This window comes from Haliaeetus albicilla, chromosome 20, assembly GCF_947461875.1.
Source record: "Haliaeetus albicilla chromosome 20, bHalAlb1.1, whole genome shotgun sequence".
NCBI classification, from domain to species: Eukaryota; Metazoa; Chordata; class Aves; order Accipitriformes; family Accipitridae; genus Haliaeetus; species Haliaeetus albicilla.
In genome coordinates, this window is record NC_091502.1 from 1,905,579 (window position 1) to 1,928,263 (window position 22,685).

Below are 22,685 nucleotides of genomic sequence, written 5' to 3' on the forward strand. Positions count from 1 at the left end.
TGAAAAACTAAAGGTGAAGTATTCTCAAGTTCACAGAGAAGAAAGTCTTGAACAGGAGCAACCATAGTGCGTTCTGAACCAGTCTTGGAAATGAGTAGTTTTACTTCAGGCTGCAAAGGGATCGTATGCATTTGCTTGTTAGTGTCTGTTGCCAACCGTGAGTTACTCTGGACAATCCCAGAGCATACGCAAAAAATCTCCAGTCAGTATACATCACCGGCACTTAGGACACTCATGAAACCGAAAGATATCTTCTTTTTTGGAGTAACAATTCATCTGTCTAAAATGTTGCTATATATTCATCTGCAGTGACATTTATAAGATTGCCTTTTATATCTTCATGGTTTTCTCCCCAGTCATTTATTTTCCAGCCAACCACTAAGTACATTCCTGTGAGTCCTTTATTTTTTTGTTACAAGAGCTAGCTGGCTGCCTGTAAATCCCTGAAAGCTGCTTCTTATTATTTATTGTCATATGTGGTCGAAAGGCCAGCCTGTACTATAACGTGTGTAACTGCTTCAGCCCAACGAGGGGGGGGGGGGCAGCTGCAAATGAAGAATTAGGTGGACTGTAGGTGTTGTCCCACACTCGCCCCTGGCAGCCCGGGGAATTGCCCAACGCACAAGGAACACGCTTTCTCAGATGAAATTTCCCCATCAGATGCTCACAATTACTGTCCTCTTCCTGCCTTGAGCGGGCACACGGCTCCCTCGGAGGAGGGTTTGGAAGCCCCGGCTCCTCTTCCCCTCCTCTCTCGCGCCGTTGGCTTGGAACGGCCACAAGATTAATAACGGGATGGAAATGAAGGAGCAGAGAGGGTGTCAGTAAAGTAATTTGATTCAGCTCAGGTGCTTGGGCTCCAAACCTTATTGCGGGGAGCAGCTGGTACCTCTCGCACGTCATCGGCATCGTCGCGTAATGAGTTCAGGCAGCGAAGCCTGCCCGGGGATTACACCCCGATCATCGCCAGCCTAATTGGGTGGCCTGGGGGAGCACGGGTGGAACCGAGCCCCTCATTTGGCCCCGTGGCACCGTCGTCGTTGGTGGTGCGGAAGGCGGTTCCACCTAATGCTTGAGGGCGCAGAGCCTGGGAGTGAGGTGGTAACTGGAATCCTCCTTGTTTTGGCCTGGAAATGGAGCATGTTTGGGACACAAACGTGAAATCAGTCCTTGTAACATGTTTGTCAACGTTTTCTGGATTTCCAGCCTGTCTGATATAAGTCCTTGTCTCCTCTCGTCCAATATTGGTATATTCTTGCCTTTGGTTTAATAAAACAAGCATTTGGCTGTGAAAGTAATCCTTCCCCAGTTTTTTTTTAAAAAACCCACACTTTTATGACACTGTCACAGTGAGGGACATCTTCAGGCTTGCTAGCAGAAGGCAACTGCTCTGGATGTCTCTACACTGTAGATTGACAGGAATTGGTGTAATCAACCACTATCTCTGAGGAGGAGAAAAAGTGCTTTGGTTTGACTTTAGCAACTCTTGTAGTTGTACATCCATATTAAATGCCTAGAAATGGACACTTCCAGGATTTGCAGTCCCATAATATGATTGTCTATGGGCCAGATATAGAGAGGTATTAGATTCTTAAAACAAGATTTGAGTATAATTTGAGTAGTGGCAGTATAAATACAAGTGTTTTACCCTTCAAACCCTGGTTTGTAAATGGCTGCACCTGTTAATCTGGAAAGGTTCCTGTGCACATCCCCAGTCTACTCTAGGATTGTTAGTGGAGATGCCTTTTTTCTTTTTGCCTTAGATACAAAAAATGGACTTGGGCTTGGGCTCCTAGTTTTGCTCTGAGCCCAGGTCCTGCCAGATTCCCTGACTAGTATTTCCACTGTTCCCTTTCTCCTCCTTGGTACCATCTAACCTTGCTATTTAATGATGTTTTGTTTTGGCCTGTTTTTTGCTAGAAAGTTCCCTAAGTAGCAAAAAGACTGATCCACGTTTGAGCTGCCTTGCACACACACATGCATGCATGCATACTTGCGCTGTGAGTGCCTCTGAAAGGCAAGCACATGGTGATAAAAGGGATCCCAGAAACAGGGAGACATTTGGGAGAAAGGGGTTGAACAGTAGGTTGAAAATGTCCCTGTAGGCAACTTATCTTGAAGAAAAGTTGCAGGCAAACAATCTTTTTTTTTCAAGTTTTTGTCTTTATGTACATTCAAACCCCATCCTTTCACCCCTCCCTCAATTAACAGATTGCGCTTTGCAGAAAACCATAACCCTTGAGCGCTCTAGTTGTGTATGTGTTGCCTCATCACATTCATTATGGACTGACATGGAACTCAGAAGGTATTCCTGACTAGTGTACTGGCCAGATCATCCATCAGTGAAGAAGGATCAGCACCCCTTGGGACACTAATCCCAGCCTAGATGGAATGAGGTGTATGCGAATATGCTATCTGTAGACAGCTCCTGCGCAGGATCCGTATTAATTCATTCCACGCCTGGAGTTTTATGTCCCGGCTGAATCCTTTGCACCAGATATTCATGTAGGTGACTGGCTAGCAGGCTTATCTCCCACAAGATGATAACTTCTTACCACTGAGGGACTTACCAAGTTAGGCCATAAGCCTCTGCAATGAGGCTCTGACAACAGAGGAAGCTATAGCAACAGTGATGGTGGCTAATTACCTCTTTCCAAGGTATCCAGTTTCACGGATCTGAAGCTGGTGTCAATGAGCTTCACGGAGGAACGGCCAAGGAGGAGCCCTGACCACATACCTCTTGAGGGTTACAGAGCGAGCAGAAGCTCCTTCCAGTCAATATTGATGTTCCCTCATGTAATGGTATACACAAAGCAGCACTCACGGAGAACGTGAGCCTGAGCATGCCAAAAAGCAGTAAGGTCTCAATGGGCTGAGCACCTTTCATGTAAGTTATTGCAATAGCTGTAGTCAGTGATCCAAAAGCTGTAGTCTTAGGATGTAGTGCTCAAGCAGGATAGAGCGGTCGTGTGCCTAAGCTTGTCGGTGGGAGTTATTACTTGGAGTCCCAAGCCCCATCTGTCACGACTGGGTGATATGGTTGGTAGGCTGATGATCATGGAGTCCAAGGGACTCCTTGTAGGTGCCTTGGCTACATCTAGCAACTTGAGCAATGGAAGGTGGAGGCTTTGGCACTGCGCTCTGCGCATCTGCACGGTGCAACTGGCACGCCATTAACCTGCCACCCTCTGAACAACGCCCTGCAGTGTGCGTGGGCTGGGACGGGTTAAGGGCTGGTCCCGGGGAGGCTGGCAGCATGGCTGGAGTCTGTCATGCCACTTGCTTTTGGGTCAGAGAAGGGCCCTGACCTGTGTTAATTACTAGGAGAATAATACTCCCGCATGACCACTGGTTCTGCTCGAATAGGCAGCTGAAAGATAGGATACCCTTTTCATTTCAGGTTTTTGCCTCCTGCAACTCACACCGGGACAGCAAGGAGCTTGGTGAAGAGATTTGTATGGGCCTTCCGGAGCCTCACGTGTGTGCGCTTTATGCTGAATCCGATTTAGTTCTGCCTGGCAGTTCAGGGGAGTGAGGGCATGGGATGGATAGCAGGAGGGACATGGTTGCAGGAGCGAGAAATCCCAGCTTACAGCCTGCTCTTCATGGCAAGTTAAAACAAGGGGGACAGAAGGGTTTAGTAGAGGAAAGAGAGAGGGAAGGGACATTGCAGGAGCGGAGCTGGGACAATCTGTTTGGGTCTATTTGGAAAAAATTGAACAAGTGTTTTACCGTAGAGGAACTCTGTCCCTCTCTGACTTTTCTCCAAGCCCCTGCCCCCTTCCCAGAGTCCTGCTGCCTTCCTACTGAAGCAGTCCCTTTTTTTCTACTGATATTATTTGAAAAGATGTGCATGCAGGGACACTGGCCACCAGGCACTATTTTATTTCCTTTTTGATAGCTTTGTACAAACTGATGTATCTGAACAGCCATGGGCACTGGATTTATACGTGTAGGTGTACAGCAAGACTGAAAGACCACTTTCAGTTGTTCTGCTGCCTTTTCTGGCAATCACTAGTTCTGCTACACAGTGAGGCAAACTAAAAGTGCATCATTCTTAAATTTGCACAGCTGTGATACTAGGATTAGCTTTGCCACAGGGCTTGGTCATTGCAGCATCGTGCCAAGACTAAGTCTCTTCAAAGTATAAACAGACATGAAACTTTTAAGCCAAATCCACTGGTGCTGATAGCTTTTAGCTGTCTCTAATCTTCTGGCACCAGGGGAGATGATATTTTTTTTCCTATCTAGTTTTGTACATAAAAGCATATTCTCTGCTTCATGTTAGGAACGCTAGGCTGAAGGTAGCTTGGCATTGTGGCACCCTCAGGCACACAAAGCCCTTATGCCAATCTTTTAATGAATAAAAAGCACTCCAGGCTCCAAATTTTGCACGTAGGTACCCATGTTAGTTACCCAGGTCCTTGTTTGTGTAAATGGGGTGCAACTGAGAGGACTTACTTCTAACTAGTGATGTGGAGCTGTAGTGCTGTTTTGGCATGATGTCACCGTAGCGAGACCCATAAACTGAGTCAGCTGTTTGTTTGGCAGATTTTCATCTACGTAAATCCCTCTGTAAACTAATTATATGGCCACAGCTTATAAATTTTACGAGAAAGCAACCTCCAGACTTGTTTTTCTTGTCAGTTGCAGATCTTGAAACTTAACTGTAGATGTTGCAAAACTAATCACCAGGGTTAGAGAGTCTATAAACTGCACTGTATTGCATAGACATATAAATTTCCAGTACTTCTTTCCTTCTTTAAATACCAGCTTAAGTTTTAGTCCATTCATTTTTAGTATTTGCAAGTAACACACACACAGAAGCCTAAACAAAACCAGTCCACAATTAAACCCTTGGAAAATGTGAGCATAAACTCCAGCTAGAAGTCTCCAAATGAAATATTTATATGTACTAGACATCTTGTATCAGGAGGTAGTTCTCTTGCTGTTATCAGAAGTCAGCCCTTCACTCCCTGTGTCTGCTTCGAATGCTTTTATCCCTGGCAGCACGAGGCTTGCTTCAAACACCCTGCTTGCTTGTCAGCAGGGTTGATGCACTGTATTATAACAAGCATTCGCCACAACTGTTGTTCACAGGCAGCATTTTTAGCTCTACAAGCACAACCCGTGAGATTCTCTATCAATGTAATGATTATTTAGCCAAGGCTCTTCCAGTAAACTAGTCTTTCCTTGGGGTAAAATGCAGCAGCCTTTCTTTTATTGTTACTCTCGTAGAGAAAGCAGCATCCTCCCCAACAGTGGTAGGATCTGGACAAGGAATAGCTGTTGCATCGTCCTCCCAGTATGGCATTGGCTTATAGTCCAATTCTTAACCTAGGACTAACTGGCAGGAACACAGCCAACAACTGCGTATTATTTTCATTGTAGGTATATTTTAGTTGCACAGTTCTATCCTTAATGCTGCATCTCCCTTCGCTGAGAGATTGGTCGCATTTAACTGGTTTGGTCAAAGCTGCTTCATCGGCCACAGGCAGCTCTCAGAGACTCCCTGGAATCAGTAAGTCTCATTTCTATAGAGAAAAAAGGTGAGTCAGCCCAGCTTTACCTTGTGACAGAAATGGGGCAGCTGAAGCTTCGGAAAAGTCTTGTGATATAAACTGCAGATCTGTGTATATAGCCTTTTTACATTAAGAGACCCTGCAACAGGTAGGTGTATACTAGTGTAATTAACACAAATCAACAGAGGAATTTAAATATCCTGGCACAATTATAACTTGGGTTTTTTTCTTAAAAAAATAGAATTTAAATAGAGAGTAAAAGGCAACAGTGGTGTTTCACCACAAAAACTGGATATCAAGCTGGTCTATGTGACTATACCAGCCTGTTAATACATTCTCCTTGTCCTGTGCCTTTCTGGAAACTCCATTTTTATAACTTAAACTGTAATGGACATGGCACATTATTATTATTATTATTATTATTATTAATTACTACTACTACTACTACTATGAGTCTGACTTGTTTGGGTACCCCTCCCTATGAATGCAATACAGTAGGATTTTTTTTTCTTTTTTGTAATCCATGGCCAATTTGTCATTCAAAGGTTTGCTTAGGCACAAAAATGTCTAATTTGTGACTAAATTGTACTTCACATAATGCTGAGAGACTTCATAAAAACAACAGTATAATTAAGATAATAGTAATATTCATTTTTGGTTTAACTGAAATAATAGTGCATTTTTTAAAATTGATTTGTTGCATAAAATATGAAAGTAGGGGTGATACTTGTATAATAATGGAAGGGAGGTTGCAACATACCAATAAACTGTTTCACATGCCCCTATTAATACAGCAGTCCTCTCATCTCCTCCCCCATCTCTCCTCCAGCCCCAAAGCGATCAAGTTAGGTTATCCTCTTCAAAAGCTGATTGATATAAATAGTTATCTGCTAAAACGTATCATGTATTCTAATAACATACTCAAATATTTGCTTTAGTTCATTTTGATAATTGTTTAGAGAACAGTCCTGAATGGAAAGGCAATGAGTGGGGCAACAAACTGAAGTGTTGGCTGTTATTCTGCTTTTTAGTCAACCGGGAGTTTTCCAATTATGAGGAAACTATTTTGCTTACCATTGCTACCTTAAATTAGACATCTGACATTTAGATAACTAGCTATCTCCACTTACTTGCTATAATCTTTGTAGGGACCTCAGCATTTCCAAAATGCAATTTATCCCACCTGTTTTATTCTGCTATGCTGGGAGTGTAGATATTTAACTGTCAATGCCCAAAATAAGATGAAATTAATTCCAGCTTATCAGATATTGAGAGATACCCAAAACGGCTCTCATCAGATCTTTGCTTTCTGTGAGGTCTCTTACACAAGATTATTGCCTGTTCACAAGGATCAGTATCCCTTAAAGGCTTTCATTTTTCCCTTCGGCTGATCTTTAGTAGCTTCTCTTCATGTACTGACAATCAAAGGAGTTGCACTCCGTAACTTCTGTTCTATTTCCTGAGACCCTAGGAAATACAACCACCCAGGTGTGCATAATTTTTGGCATATACATAGTATATAAGAGAGGATTTCTTAAAATATTTGTTTGTTCCTAATGATAATGTGCATATTTTGATGAAAAGTTCATTGAAATGAAAAACAATCACTGAATTCTTTGCATATTTTATTTTTCTTTTTGATTTCCAACTCACACACATCTGGCATATTTTACATCTTTGCAATAAAACATGGTTACAATAGCTTAAGGAATTTATATATCCAAAATATTTCACCATGATCTCAAGATGAAATGAACTTGTCTTCCAGATGTTCAATATTCTCCCAATTCTAAGCTACAAACTCAAGATATTGCTTACAGACGGGTGATGAATAACTTAATCATTACGTTGATCCCCATGATTTCAGAATCTTATAAATACAAACAACAATGAAGAAGGAAATTCAGTGCTAAACTTACTAATACAAGGTGGATAACAAATAAGTAATCACATCAATAAATAATGATATGTTTCTGGTGCAAAGTGCCAATACAAAGAATCCATTATCTTTTTAAATAAATGACTGCAAGTGAGTGTAAATTCTGAGAAAATTACATTCCTGTTACATGCCTCATAGCCCTACCGACACAATATGTACATCTATGACAATACAGTCACCAAATATACAAAGAAGAAACATGAATTAAAGTGTATATACCCCTGGGTGTGTAATTTGATCAGTACAATGTGCAGAAAATTATTCTGATAGTTATCATTACAGTATTGTAAAACATGAGGTGCCTTAGTCAGAGTGGCTTCAGGTGAGATTTTTCAGAATCGAAAAGAATAACCTCAGTCACCTTTACAATGAAGCTAAGGCTGTGAAATAAACCAAGCTGCTCAGAGGAAAAATAAGGGAAAAAAAAAATCACTGGGGGCTCTCTTGCCCATGACTTGTATGCCAAATGCTAATAATCCAGAAGTATAGCACTTTGTCTGTATTGGGAGTCATTTAAGCGTTGCAAAGTGTTAAACTGAACTTCCCTCTTTGCTCCCTTTCCGTCTAGTCATTGAATTTAAAAGGGAGGAATTGAATATCTATTGTATAAAGTATAAATATGGCAAATGATGGCTTTTTATCCAAATGCTTCATGAGCAGAACTCCACTTAAGAGGGGTAAAGTTTAGATTCAAAAAGTGAAAAACACGCATTGGTGGAAATGTCAAAATTACTGTTTGCGCCCAAATTCAACCCTTTAACACAAGCTGTACCCTTAGGCAGATCTCCAGTTTGATTTGTGTGAATGCACCTGTTCCTTCCAAGACATCAGGTTTAAAGTACATGCAAGTTGTAACTCCACAATAAAATTAAGAAACAGTTTTGTTCTTTATACAAGGTTTTACTTTTACAAAAGTATCCCTTTAAAGTTAAGATGTGCATCTGATGTACAAAGTATCAAACGTATTTTTTTTATCTCAGCTTGAAAAGAGGCTGGAGATGGGATGCATGTTAGGTTCAAAGCCTAAACATTGAAATAACTGGACACAAGGTTCCCCAGAATTTTCAAAAGTCTCTTGTGGCGCATCCTACTACCTTTTCTCAATAAACAAAGATATATGAAATAATTACCAAAACATCTCCTAATTCATATAATTTACATGATACAAGCTTGCTTTTCAGCAGCTGGTGTTCAGTTGTGAAAAAACACACAAAGTAAAATGGTTGCTGACTACAATGTACAGCTATTGCTGGGTGTAATGGAATGTACAACGGAGGTCAATGCAGACGTGGTTTTCCACCAGAGACTACACCTTTCATTGCAGCACTTGTGCTCTCAGCTTTACCTGGGCTTTCAGTTCTTCGTTCCGCTTCAGTATCTGTTCTGATGTTCATAATGCCACCGGTTAAAATCTATATTAAAAGCTACGATGCTGCCAGAAGCCATGCCAGTAATCAGAGTTCTGAAAAAGATAGAAAAGATGGTCCTGTCAATCCTCTTTTACCTTCTCAAGCAATGGTTTACCATAAACAGTAAAAAAGCTAAAAGAACGAGGCACTTTTTGCAACACTGTCTGAAGATTAAGCTTAGGGGTGAGATTCAGTTTGCAATGGAGACGCTACATTTAGGCATCAACACATGAGCCAAATTTCCATGTTCCCAGAATCATAGAATCACAGAAACATAGAATCATTTAGGTTGGAAAAGACCTTCAAGATCATCGAGTCCAACTATCAACCATGCCCACTAAACCATGTCCTGAAGTACCCCGTCTACTCGGTTTTTGAACACCTCCAGGGATGGTGACTCAACCACTTACCTGGGCAGCCTATTCCACTGGTCAAGGGATACCTAGAGGTCTATCCAGTTGCCTTCATATAGGTAAAAGCACCGTGCCATTTGAGATGCTCTCGCATGTCCTGCCTTGCCTCCAGCTGCGTCTCCAGAAGCGTGTGGGTCTTCACCGGGTTCTTTGTCATATGGGCCACCCCAGGTACGTACCTCAGACCTCCGAGGTATTTCAAACAGTACTAACTGGCTACGGGTAATCAACAGAATTAGGCCCTAATCAGTTCCCTCAGTGCAGCCTGAGACCAACTCTCTACAGGTCACTGGGCGTGTACTTTAGGGCGAGCTTTACTGTCCTCTAGACTCCGCAGGCTGTAGCAAGTAGATCGCCACAGTTATTGCAAGACCTTATTCCTGTAGCTCACACGACGACACCTATGCCAAAACACCTCCATTCAGGTGTTTCGGAACCCAGATGCCTAATTTCAGGCACCCCGTGCCACTGGAGGTGCCCCAGGACAGCTGACGCGTCTCTGCCGGCAGCTGGGACACCGGACCCGCGGACTGCTCCGCGCTCCTGGCTGCGGTGGGGGCCAGCTGGATATCCTACGGCCTCCCCGCCAGGATGAGCCGCCTCCGCGAAGACCACTGAACCCATCCCTTAATCACGAGCTGATCACACCTCAGTACTCCTAAAAAGCTTTACATTGAAATGTAGCCCCGTATTTACGTTGCTGTGGTGACAACAGTTGAGGTGATTTTCCAGCTATCACATATCCTCTAATTCTGGTAGCTGAGTTTTAGGTATCTAGCCCTACTTCTATCAAACCATAAAAGAACTGTTCTCTGCTTAATTATGTGACAAAAGCTAAGCAGGTACTTAAAGTGCTTTGCACAGCTGGGACTTCCCAGCCTAGTATTACACTAAGAGACAGAGAAAATAGGCTAAGTGAAATTTTTTGCAGTGTAAATAGTGTAAATAAATCCCTTTGAACAGACCACGGTACTGTACGCATAAACTGGCAAAGCTCCAGAAACAAACAGGCCTCTTCCAGTAAGTTAGTTTCAATTAGACTAAGTTTGAGGCAAAAAACTTGTTTCAAGTCATCTACTCATACATGAGTAAATTAGGTACATATTTTGTTTATAGGTGTTTTTGTTGCTTTACAAAATGGGTATATAGCATAGGAATGCTGAAAAGTATAAGAAAAATAAACTGAAATGAATGCTGTATGATTTTTTCTAATATCCTATGAATTCTTTGCATATCACGAGTTTGTATATTAATAAGAAATACAAGACTGATGCATGATGTAAGCAGAAAATCCACTCATAACCCTGCATAAATGCAACACATGGGCTTACATTATAATCACATTACTATAGAAGACTGAGGGACCAGGTTTACGTATCTTTTACATTTACAGTGTGCATTTTAGTGCCACAGCAGTGACTGCAAAAATCTAGGCTTGTACACTGCATGTCCATTGCTCAAAAAGGTCAAAGGAAAGGACTACACTCACTCCTTGTGGATAGTTCCACTGATAATATTACACATTGTAGTCTAGACACAACCCCAAGAAGTTCTCAAGCTCTACATAGCTGAAAATCAGAAATGTACCACAAACTTTTGTAATCAGTTTTAAGGCACTGGTTAATAGCACTACTGCACTCTGATCCAGTCTGACTATTCCTATGTTCTTAAGTTCATGTAATTTTACTCATATATAGCTAGCTGAGTCACTGACTTCAATGATATAAGACCTCACCTTAATGTTAAGTGCTTGTGGTATGAGACTCAAGGATCAGAAAAAACACTGAGTCGGATAAATCAACAGGGTAACAACAGGGGTAATGGTTTTGTACCGTAACCTGATAATGACTGCATACCATAAATTCATACCTTGAAGTTCATGGAGATGTATACTTTGTGCAATTTTACCATTTACATACAAATATTAACGACAAACTGACCTCTGATCATGAGACAGATCCATAGCTCTTATGCCAGCATCACAGCCAGGGTAAATATAGAGCTGCTTGAAGTCACAGGCCTGCCATACTTCCACTACACCGTTGTCTCCCCCTGTCACCAGGTTCTGCCCATCGCTGCTCAGGAGGATGGCCTTGCGGAGAAAAAGGTAAAACCCGAGTACACAGTTAGCTTTTACGGAAATGGGTCGATATTACAAAAATTTAATGAACTTATAAGCATTTCTTTTGCTCTGCTGACTTTAAATTTGAAGAAAAAGGCTCCCACTCCTCTTTCTCCCAATCAGAAAATAAACCAACAAATTTTGGATCTCCAAATTTTAAATAAAACAGTTGTGTGGTTCTAAACATGATATATAACCAAAAAGCTCTTTAACTGAATCTGCCAAGACTTGAGTTCAGCACATAACATTTCAATGTTCACCCTACAATACTCAGTGCCACCATTAACACCTAAAGAGGAGCAGCAATCTGTATTCCTAACGCTGCTTTGAGTGCTAGGGACAGAGCAGAGCCCCGAAGGCAGGAATTCATGTCTTGGCTAATAAATGAAGAATGGACTCTTTTCAGAGCATTTTCTTTTAAAGATGTATTTCCCACTGAAATTTAATTCCAATCAAAAATTCCAGGAATCGTGTGGGACCATAAACAATTTGTTCTTATTTATTCTGGAAAAGCTCAAGTGCATTTTTGCATTTGGAGATGGAGATGAGAGGATCTGTGTTTGAACATGACTTAACAAGGAGGTGGCAATTTTACATATGTGATTTCCTTTAAACCGCACAACAAATAAATTCAATTTATTTTAATAAATAAAGGCGAGAGACAACAAATGTTTGTTTGCATTTAGATTTACCCTGGTTGAATCATTGATCTCCATCTGAGCTAAGAGTTTGCCATTAATGCTGAAATTGCTGAACCGTCCTCGTTCATAGTAGATGATGCAGTGACCTTCACTAGATACTGAAATTAAGCGAGGATACAAGCAGTTTTCTGTTCCTTCCAGGGCTCTCAGCAAATCTCCAGTAATTGTGTGTACCAGACAAGGTCCTTCTGTATATGAAAACATAATATATCATACATTTGCTGCTTATACAAACTGTATACGCTGTGCAAAAAGGCAATGCATAATACACATTTATATCACATTAGTCCTGCATAGATATAAGAAGATGCAATGTTTGCTTAAAGAATTTAAAATACGCAACAGAAAAGGAAATGCAAAAGCTAGCATATTAAGAAAATAGCTACAACAAGCCTGAAAGTGGTAGTTTATTATTTACTTAAGCTGGAAGGAGTTTTCATTGATCTATCTTCTAAAATATTCTTTCCTCTTTCCAAGCATTCAGAAGCCTCAGTCTTACTGCTTTCCTCCAACAACATGAACTCTCTTTAGCCTGCCCATTCACATTAAACAGATGGGGCCCTATCAGTGACTAGTAGGAGCAACTCCCAGAGGGCATATAATCATATCACTGCATATTTCTCCTATAGACAATGGCAGTTCCTGTAGGTCCTCTCCCCCAATGAGTATGTAATAGGCACAGATTTCAGTCCTGAACTGTTTTAACAATGGGAGTCATCTAACAGCCAACAGAGTTACTATGCTATCTGGACTTTAAGAGCTTTTAGGAGACCACACTATAACTGCATTTACTCCAGAGAGATTTTAATACAAGATTTTAATGTCTTTTTATTACTGCTGATGAAAGAAAAAAAAAACAGCTATGAAATCTAAAATGTACATTTTAAGATGCAAACCTAGGCTATTTCCATTTCAAGATCTATGAGAAAAGCTCTTTTGAAAGTGAGATCCGTATTCCTACTAAGAAAAAGAGTCTCTTCTGTGATAAATGTAATGAGTCACGGTAAATACTGTTTTCTTTTATGAGTCACAGGGTACTCCTGGACAGCACAGTAATCTCTTCCTTATACAACTGGCTCATGACCCTGAAAGTAAATTCATACTGGCAGACTCAGCCACCTCACGTTAAGCCCTTCTAACTTCTCTGAAGTTCACACAGCAGCTGGGTTTGCCCAGGTAGAATGAATCACAGCATCAGTGCACTCATTTGCGAGCCCCCTGCTACAGGTTTTTATCTGTGTTTGCATAAAGCCCTATGCACAGAGACCTCACACCTGACTGGGTCCATGGGATAAGACTGCAATGGAACTAATTTATTTTCTGAAATAGTTGAGTTTCAGCTTTGGAAACACTGAAGTGCCAGAATGTTATAAGAAGTGATGCCTCCACCTTTAGAATAATTACCATGTCAGATTTTTCAAAAGAAAAGTGTAATACCTTCATAGCTGAATGGTCATGGACACAAAAAGGCACAAAGAAAATCTGATTTAGGATGCTACTGTAAAGACATACAGACTGACCACTCTTTTTGGGGGTTGTTGGATAAGACCGTGCAAACATCAACCTGATGCACAGGATTTTTCTCGGAGGAGTCCTATGTGCCCTCTCTCCCTGCTTCAGCAGGTTCTCGAGCGCTGCATGTGTTATCACAGTGCCACAGCCAGCTCCACAGGGACAGCCTCCCCACGAGGGAGCACAGGCAGCCCCGAGGCAGGACTGCCGTGAAATGCAATTTAGGAAACTGAAGAAGCAGCCTAAAAACAGACATTGGCTGGAAACCAGCAATAAAAAAGGGATTTTCTCTCTGCATTTATATATGGACTAGAGTTTGAAGAGGAAGAACACGAGAAGAGTAACTCAGGGGCCAGACTGAGCCTCCACTTCTCTTGATCAATTACAAATATATTCTGGATTTGATGTAAAAGTCTTTGGTCCTCCAGCAGCTTTACCTCTAATAATATATAAGTTACCAAAGCATCATACACTTAATGAAGCAGAAGATAACTGAATACAGATTCCAGCTATTTTAATAAGAGGAAATTTGCAAAAAGATAGTTGGAAAGGGTAAACTATTACGGCAGTAAGAGTGTATAAAGCTGCCTTAAAAGATAAGAAATAACGCTGCAAGAAAAAACTTTAGTTTCAGTGTCACTGTACATTTTTTCCATGAATGTCTTGCCTTCTCCTATGACTGTTATGTAGTGTGTCATTACAAGAGTTAATGACCCATTACGATTTCCCGTTAAAAATTTTAACAGGTTAAAATTAAAAGGTAAAGTTAAAAACTTTACTCAAAAGTTTCACACTCAGCTTTGAAAATACATGTTGAGCTCTGAGGCAGTATAAAAGATGATAACCCAGGAGCTCAGCTGTGAGCAAAAGCAGGCAGAAGAAGCATCACCTCCTTCTTACTCTCAGAAGCAGCAAACCTTTTAAAAAGGACTACGAGGACATCCATGGGGATGAATAAAACAGGCAGTGAGAAAGCAAGTAGCTGGATGTGGATGTAGGAGTGGAGTGGAAGTGAGACAGGAAGATATGTAAGGAGGAAGAACCTAGGAAGGACAAGGGTAACGTGAAGAAATAAGAAGGGAAAAGTATAATGTAGCACAAAAGAAAGTAAGAGAGAGGGGAGAGAAGGGGATGGCAAATAGGAAAGGAAAAAAGAAGAAGACAAGCAGTTTGCCAAATTAAGAAAAGAAATTGAATGAGAGAGGGCAGTGAGGGAAGAAAAATGGACATAGAATTATGGGGAAAAAGAGAAGGTGGGCAGAACAAGTAAAATGGAACGAACGAAGGAGAAACCAAATAAGGAATAAGGCAAGGTAAAGCAAACACTCATTGAGGAGGGTGCTTTATTTATGTTAATTACCAGTTATACAGGAGACTGCTGCAGGTTTGGAAAGGTATTTTGAACATTTGTGTTAGCAATTATTGGATACTCTGGATTCCATAGATAAGTAACAGGGAGAAAGTGTGAACAGATGGATCAAAAAGTTTAACTGAATCATAGAATCATAGAATAGTTTGGGTTGGAAGGGACCTTAAACATCACCTAGTTCCACCCCCCCTGCCATGGGCAGGGACACCTTCCACTAGACCAGGTTGCTCAAAGCCCCATCCAGCCTGGCCTTGAACACTGCCAGGGATGGGGCAGCCACAGCTTCTCTGGGCAACCTGTTCCAGTGCCTCTCCAACCTCAGAGTGAAGAACTTCTTCCTTACATGTAATCTAAATCTATCCTCTTTTAGTTTAAAACTCTTACCCCTTGTCCTATCACTACATGCCCTTGTAAAAAGTCCCTCTCTGTCTTTCTTATAAGCCCCCTTTAAGTACTGGAAGGCCGCTGTAAGGTCTCCCCAGAGCCTTCTCTTCTCCAGGCTGAACAAGCCCAACTCTCTCAGCCTGTCTTCACAGGAGAGGTGCTCCAGCCCTCTGGTCATCTTCGTGGCCCTCCTCTGGACCTGCTCCAACAGGTCCGTGTCCTTCTTTTGGTGGGGACCCCAGAGCTGGACGCAGTACTGCAGGGGGGGTGTCAGGAGAGCAGAGTAGAGGGGGAGAGTCACCTCCCTGGACCTGCTGGTCACGCTTCTTTTGATGCAGCCCAGGCTACGGTTGGCTGTCTGGGCTGCGAGTGCACATTGCTGGCTCATGTTGAGCTTCTTGTCAACCAACACCCCCAAGTCCTTCTCCGCAGGGCTGCTCTCAATCCATTCTTTGCCCAGCCTGCATATGTGCTTGGGATTGCCCTGAGCCATGTGCAGGACCTCGCACTTGGCCTTGTTGCACTTCATGAGGTTTGCACAGGCCCACCTCTCAAGCCTGGCCGGGTCCCTGTGGATGGCATCCCTTCCCTCCAGTGTGTTGACCGCACCACACAGCTTGGTGTCATTGGCAAACTTGCTGAAGGTGCACTCAGTCCCACTGTCCATGTCGCTGACAAGATGTTAAACAGTGCCGGTCCCAATACCGACCGCTGAAGAATGCCACTCGTAATATAAGAGAGGTAACAACAAACCTGCAAAATCATCATTATTTGGAATCCTCTACAAAAAAAACTACTGGATGAAATGCTGTCCACAGATCCAAAACCAAGCAAATTGGCCCTGCTTCTCTTGCTGAGGAGACTGAGGTCAGTCTTACAAACTGTCATTCAACTGAGGTCAGGGTGGAGAACCTGGAGCTGGCCCTCCCCTAAATACAGGTCTCTGTCAACAGGTTTCTTCAAAATCAGTAGATGTCATTATGAATTACTGCGTAAATTTTTATCAACTACTCTTCCAGATCTGGGGGAAATAGTAGCACAGGCTGACGGCTGGAAGGAACGATCAACTTAATTTGTGTCTAAACCTTGTAAGTCCAGATAGTAAGTAATAATGTTCAGAGTAAACTGCTGCAGATTCCTGCAGAACTACAACACATCTTAGTAGAGGAGACTTTGGTTAACTAAAGTATATGTGGCTTGAGGGAAGACTGAGATATACCGCTAAAAAGGGCTCTAAAAATGTTAAGACTTAAATCATAAAAACATTTCTGACCTTTAGCACCACTGATAACGAGTCCCAGCTCTGCACAGACCGACACGCAGACAACTTCATGGTCGTGACCAGTTAGAACAGCACGAGGAGCTGGATAATCACCTGTTAAAAAAAACAGAAGAAGAAAAACAAAAAAAGGAAACAACAGAGGAATGCCAAACCAGACCTGTTTTATAAACCAAAGAACTTTGCTGTAATTTGCCTTAAATCAGTATGCATCAAAGAGAGATGCAGTGTGCTTAAATATCTCATACTTAGGTTTCTGAGCAAAATACATTCAAATATCATAAAGTTTCATAAGCACAGCTTCCCAATGCATTAATTCATACATTAACAAAAAGCAAACTTTTTTGGTTTAGAAATTATGGGCTGCGTGCTGTTTACAATACACAAATGATAACAATACATAGCTGGTTTATGACCTAAAAATACTGAAAATGTATATTTCAGATAAAGAACACAAAGTGTGGTGGTATTAAAAGCAGCTGTAATGTAAAAGTTGAGGATGTTCCTATATTAATGATCATAATTTGTTTCCTGAAACTGGGGGTAGGAAAAGAAGAGAGGAGGAACAGCACTGTACTAGAAAGATACTATTGTTGCATAGACATTACTGATTAAGAGACACATTGAATGCTTATAGATCTAAATTATACCTAAAAATGGTTATGGGTATACAACATTTTGTATATATCACTATGGATACCTTTGCTATTTTTATCACATTTAATTTATTAAAGAGTAGGATAGACTACTCCCTAAATATTTAGGTTTTTCTATTCAGAAGTGAAATGTATTTTATTTTGGGTTCAAACAAGTGGGCATTTATGGAGTGTTTATATGACAAATAGCAACATTCCTGTTGTTTCTAATAACAAGATGCTGACATCTTAACAGTGAAACTCCTATCTGCAGTAAGGAATTGCTCAGTATTTGATATTGCTTTGCCAGGCAAAGAAAGTTAATCAGCAACAAAAAATTAGCAACTTGCTAGATAACACAGATTTCATCTGGTTATATTTACAAATCAAATATAGAAAATCGGGAAATTCCAAAGGACTGGAGCTCTGCCAGTGTAGTTCAAATACTTAAAAAGGATAAAATAAATGATCTAGGGAACTACACATGAATTACTGTAACATTAATCCTATGCAAAATAACAAAATGGTTAATCCACAGTTCTGTCAACAAAGAATTGGAAGCAAAAATCTCATTAATGCCAGCCACCATGCTGTACTGGAATGGGAGTCTTGTCAAGCAAGATTCTTATCTCTTTTTGACAGGATGACAGGTATAGTTGATAAAGATGGCTATGTAAAAATGGCCTCCATATTTTTTTTTCAAGATATTTGTCTTAGTAATGAAATGTTTTGATTTAAACCTGTTTTATATGGAACTGACTGCAGATAACATGGATGGTACTGAAGCTGGTTCAATGACAGATCTTAAAATTTTTTTGTCGATAGAAAGGTATCTACTATGCGCCACATATTAGGATATTGGAAATCATGGTGTCCAGTTAGGAGCTGGGAATTGATTCTTGATTGAGTCCTAGCCAATAATGTTATCTACAGGATAATATAAAATCTTTGCTGGTAAGATATGGGTGTATATAAAACTGATACAAAGATTCATAAGCAACTGTATAATGAAGAGAGAAAGTCATTATTATAACATTCTCTCATTGCCTAGTTAAATAAAAAGGTAGCAAAATGTGTTTTATTTATTTTGAATGCAGCCCAATGGAAGGTTGATGCTCCTGGACAAGCACAAGCTCTGCTCACTGGAGAGGAGTTTCTGTTCTGGAAGGCAGTGAGACAGAGAGGGATTTATGGAGCCAGAAAAGAAAACTCCCTCAACATTAATTTTCAATGCAATACCCTAGAATAGCAAACAGGAGTCGAGCGCTGTCTTGCCACTGTAGACCAGAGAGATTAGTCTTGTACCCACATTTACAGAAACGAGCTTAAAGGAGGGTCACAAAACTGATATAGAGAATAAGAAAGGAGGGTGCACAGTGCTTAAAGTGTTTTCTCTCTTCACTGCACAGGCAGAAAGCAGTGACTTGACCACTGTAGCTGGGAGTCGCAGGTGTAAAAGATGCCCAATAGCCCAGAAACTTATCTTGCAGCTAATGGCACAGCGAGGTCCAATGGGTGAATGGCTGCACACATTTCAACCCTGCAATAAAATGCAGTTTTCTAACTGGAAAAACAGTTAAACACTAAAACAAACTAAAAAGGGAACTACCTGAGTAGCTAAGCAATATTGCATGGGTTCCTGAAAGGTATGCATTAGGAATGGAGGCTTGGACAGACTTCTGCGGGTCAATGAATTTAGTCTTTTTATTGCGGACATTCACATAATATAAACCTGTTAATAATTTAATGAAATGGCTATCTGAGTATGTGACTTGGAAGGATGTTCCAGACCTTTTCTACCCTAAAGGAGAGAAATATTCTGATTTTCAGTCTGAATTTATTCCTCTCTACCTTCTATCTCTTTGTTCTTGTGTCCCTGACTTCAGGTCTTCTCCCTCTCTAGTGTTTTCCCCACTCATGCACTTAGAGAATAAATCAGCCCTCTCGATCTTTCCTTTTGACTCAATTAAACAAACCAAACTCTTATAAACTCCTTTGAAGTGACAAGCCTGCCATTTTTTAGTCATTGTAGCAACCCATTTCTGTGCCTGTCTAGCTCCAAGTTCTTTCTTAAAATTTGGGTAGCCAGAACTGTATATAACAACAGTTCTTGAAAATTTAGCATGAATCTACAGTATTTCTTGCCAAACTCTAAAGTCTCCCGTCATCAAAATTTTAATAATAATTCCATGTATTTTACTATCTTTCTGAACCAGCTGAGAACTACCAAACATGGATTTACAGACCTCTGTTTTGGACCCAGGGTGGGTCAATCTACCTGGCGTTACCACTGCATTGTACAGACACATTAACACTTTCCTATCTCTAACAAAAACAGCTACCCCAATATATCCTAGTTTCCCAATCTTTAACCTAACCTGCAAGAAAAGAATCTTTCTGGTCTGGAAACTGAAGGTGTGAACTGAAAACTGGGCTTTACTGCTAGGGCAGGACTGGTGTCTGAAGAAACAGAGAAAGATGCTTCGTGTATCTCATAAAAGATTAGCTATATTTTGAGATTTAGATTTTTATAATTTCCCCATCAATGCTGCTGTTGAGAGCCCCATCTCCTTCTGAGGTTTTCTTTTCACCAAGTGTATAACAGAAAAGTGAAAAAAAAATGCAGTTCAACACAATTCAGAATTTTCTACTTTTTTTTTTTTTTTCCCTTCTGTATGTCCCCCCAGAAAAAAAGAGTAATTATGCTCAAGGGTCATCCTGGCTTAAGCTCTGATTACAGAGGTGTATACAGTAGTGTCATCAGACTACAAGGGTGAATGACTGAAATTATTAGATGGTTAGAAATTTTTTAAGGGAAAAGAAATAATGCAGTTTTCAAAAGGACATTTTCCTCAGTGTTTCCTAGGAAAACACTGTAATATCATGAAACTGTAAATGTCAGAATATGAAAAATGAGCATATTTAATTGACTTCTTGATTTATAAAGGGAAATGCTTATAAGAAACAACTGCCCTGAAATATAGATCTTGGAGTCCTGTTTTTCAGTAAATACAAATTAATAACAGAATATCATTATTACGAGTAACAGTCTGACAGTAATTGAAAATGGGATTTTTCCCCTTAGGGCTCAAAGAAAAAAATATTCAGTGATACTTTCTACAGGAAAAGCTGTAGCATGGGGAAGAGAACCTCAGTTATATTACATTTTATTGCTAAGGACAGAAGTTGTGAACTCCAGGAATCATTCAAAATCTAGCAAAATATTCTGTCACTGTCACATCACCACTGATAGATGCAGCCAGAGGTCAAAGGCTGCAGCTCTGAGGGAATTGCAGGTGAAAATATCCTACGTATGAAGTGAGATACCATCACTGTAAACTCCCTGTAATTTCCCCGAAGAAGCACCTTTGAACCGAATTACTAGAGGGCAGAAGGAAAAAAAATAATAATCTGCATTGTGTTTCCAAACAAGTAAGTTTTTCTACAAAGTCTAAAACAAAATACATCTTCCCTTCTCTCTGAAAAATATAATGCTTAATACTATTGTAAGGTTCTTCTGGAACAAATGGTGCTCTCGCATGTTAAGGAAAAAAAAGAAGAAAAGAAAAAAGAAAGAGAACAGTGTTACTATTTCTCTCCTACTGTCCTTCTCGCAGGAATTATGTACAGATTGCTATGGGGACACATCTAGGAGTCTTCTGTATAAAGAAGCATGAGAGCAAAAGGCAAATTCCAGCTTCCATTTCATCTCTGACTTTGACAGAAGCAAGTAAAAAGCTGAATTATTTGTTGAAAATAATTTAATATTAGCACTTTTGAGGGGATACTCATCAGAAAAAAATCTTAGAAAATACTATGGCTTTCATGGAAGTGAGAATGTAATAGCCTTCTGGAATTTTTACTGTCAGAAAAAACCTTCCTGGAGTTTGATGAAAAGCTGAGGCTACGACCAATAAATAGGAATATTTCAAAATCGGAAATAGCCAGTAACAGTGTCAACAACATGGGGGAGCAATGGTTGTAAAAGAAAGATTGCTGATAGAAAAATATTCATATATTCAAAATATCCTCACCTCTGGCAGAAGCGGTTTATTTGCTGAGGAACGTGAGCAGCATTGTATATATCTACAAACAATTCACCCAGGTGAGTGGACTTTCAGGTACCTTGCACCTATCCAGACCCCAAAAGGAAAAATACAGTGGAGGAGAGGAGAGTAAGGATTTGCAGGTTCTCTTCCTATTTCTTCCACTAAATTGCTTTGGGAACTTTGGCAAGTTGCTGAACTGCCCTGCACTGCACAGCTCCCATGGGGTATGCAGCAAAGCATGGGCACAGACATCTGTTGATAAAATGCTAGCTATAACTGCATTAGTTCAGGTGTATTTTTGCTCATTTACCTTTGCATAGCAGTCTTAGGAGAGAGATATCTTTGGCTACCAGAGTAGAGATGGTGCCAATAAAAATTACAGACTATTTTTCAAAGCTCATCTACTCTGGCAGAACAGTGCTAAGATACCGTATTTCAAAAAGTAATACCTAAATTGTACAAATACACAAGTACCATAATAACTCTTTGAACAGGCAAAGCAGATTGCACGTGTGCCAATGTGCTTGCGCGGGACCTTCAAAGAGCCATCCCCTCCGCTGGGTACAGGTCACACCAGTGGCTATTTTTAAACTGCTGCCCTTTCAAGGTTAAACTAGGGCATGTTATAGGGTACCAAAATGTAGAGGGATATAAAAGAATAAGTGAACATTCTGAGTTCAGAATAACTACTCTTTCAAGATACAAACTCGCAAAACCTGCAATCTTCACAGTTTTAAATTGTTTCAAAAATACGCTTTGTAAAAGGAACACATGAAAGTATACTTCATGACAGACTTAAAAAAAAAGTGCAGGTTAACTTGACAAAGATCCTTAATGGCAATGCTTACCCTCCCTTTCAAGTCTATACAGAATAGACTTACTGAGATAGGATGAATTGTTAGCACCTCTGAGGATTATGTTATAATGCTAAACAAACCCAGCCAAGGGCTGATAGACACAATATTTTCCAATGGTCAGCACAGTTCCCATTAGAAAAAGCAGGGTTAACTCTCACACCTCTTGTGACCATCCTCTTGGAAGATACAATAGGTAATGAGAAATGTCAAGTCCCAAGATCAATGAATTTCAGGCTCTAGGGACAAAACAGGAATAGCATTGATCCTTTTAAAGAACACCAGTCAGAGGATGAATGTAATATATTGCACAGAGAGGCTCAAGAGGATAAGCGGCCAAGTCCAACATACTTACCTGACAAAAAATTCAATCAGCTTTTAGCACAAGCTGCCTACCCTTCCTTTCTTTCATGCAGGAGTCTGATTCCAATTAAAGTGTGCAAATTAATTTTTATCACTTCCAAATTAGTTTCTGAATTTGTGTCTGTTTCAGATGA

The 22,685-nt window shown here is 40.5% G+C and overlaps 1 protein-coding gene across 12 annotated transcripts in view; it reads right to left on the reverse strand.

Annotated features, from left to right (window-relative positions):
• Window positions 1-7,130: 7,130 nt before the first annotated feature.
• NBEA (neurobeachin) overlaps window positions 7,131-22,685 on the reverse strand; it is a 509,812-nt gene continuing 494,257 nt past the window's right edge. For all 12 annotated transcript variants that reach the window (XM_069808013.1, XM_069808012.1, XM_069808005.1 and 9 more), the window contains 4 exons: window positions 16,645-16,746; window positions 12,098-12,294; window positions 11,224-11,375; window positions 7,131-8,923 (listed from right to left, as the gene is read on the reverse strand). In XM_069808013.1, coding sequence (XP_069664114.1) covers window positions 8,833-8,923; window positions 11,224-11,375; window positions 12,098-12,294; window positions 16,645-16,746 — 542 coding nt within the window. In that variant the 3' untranslated portion in view covers window positions 7,131-8,832. The remainder of the gene's footprint in view (window positions 8,924-11,223; window positions 11,376-12,097; window positions 12,295-16,644; window positions 16,747-22,685) is intronic.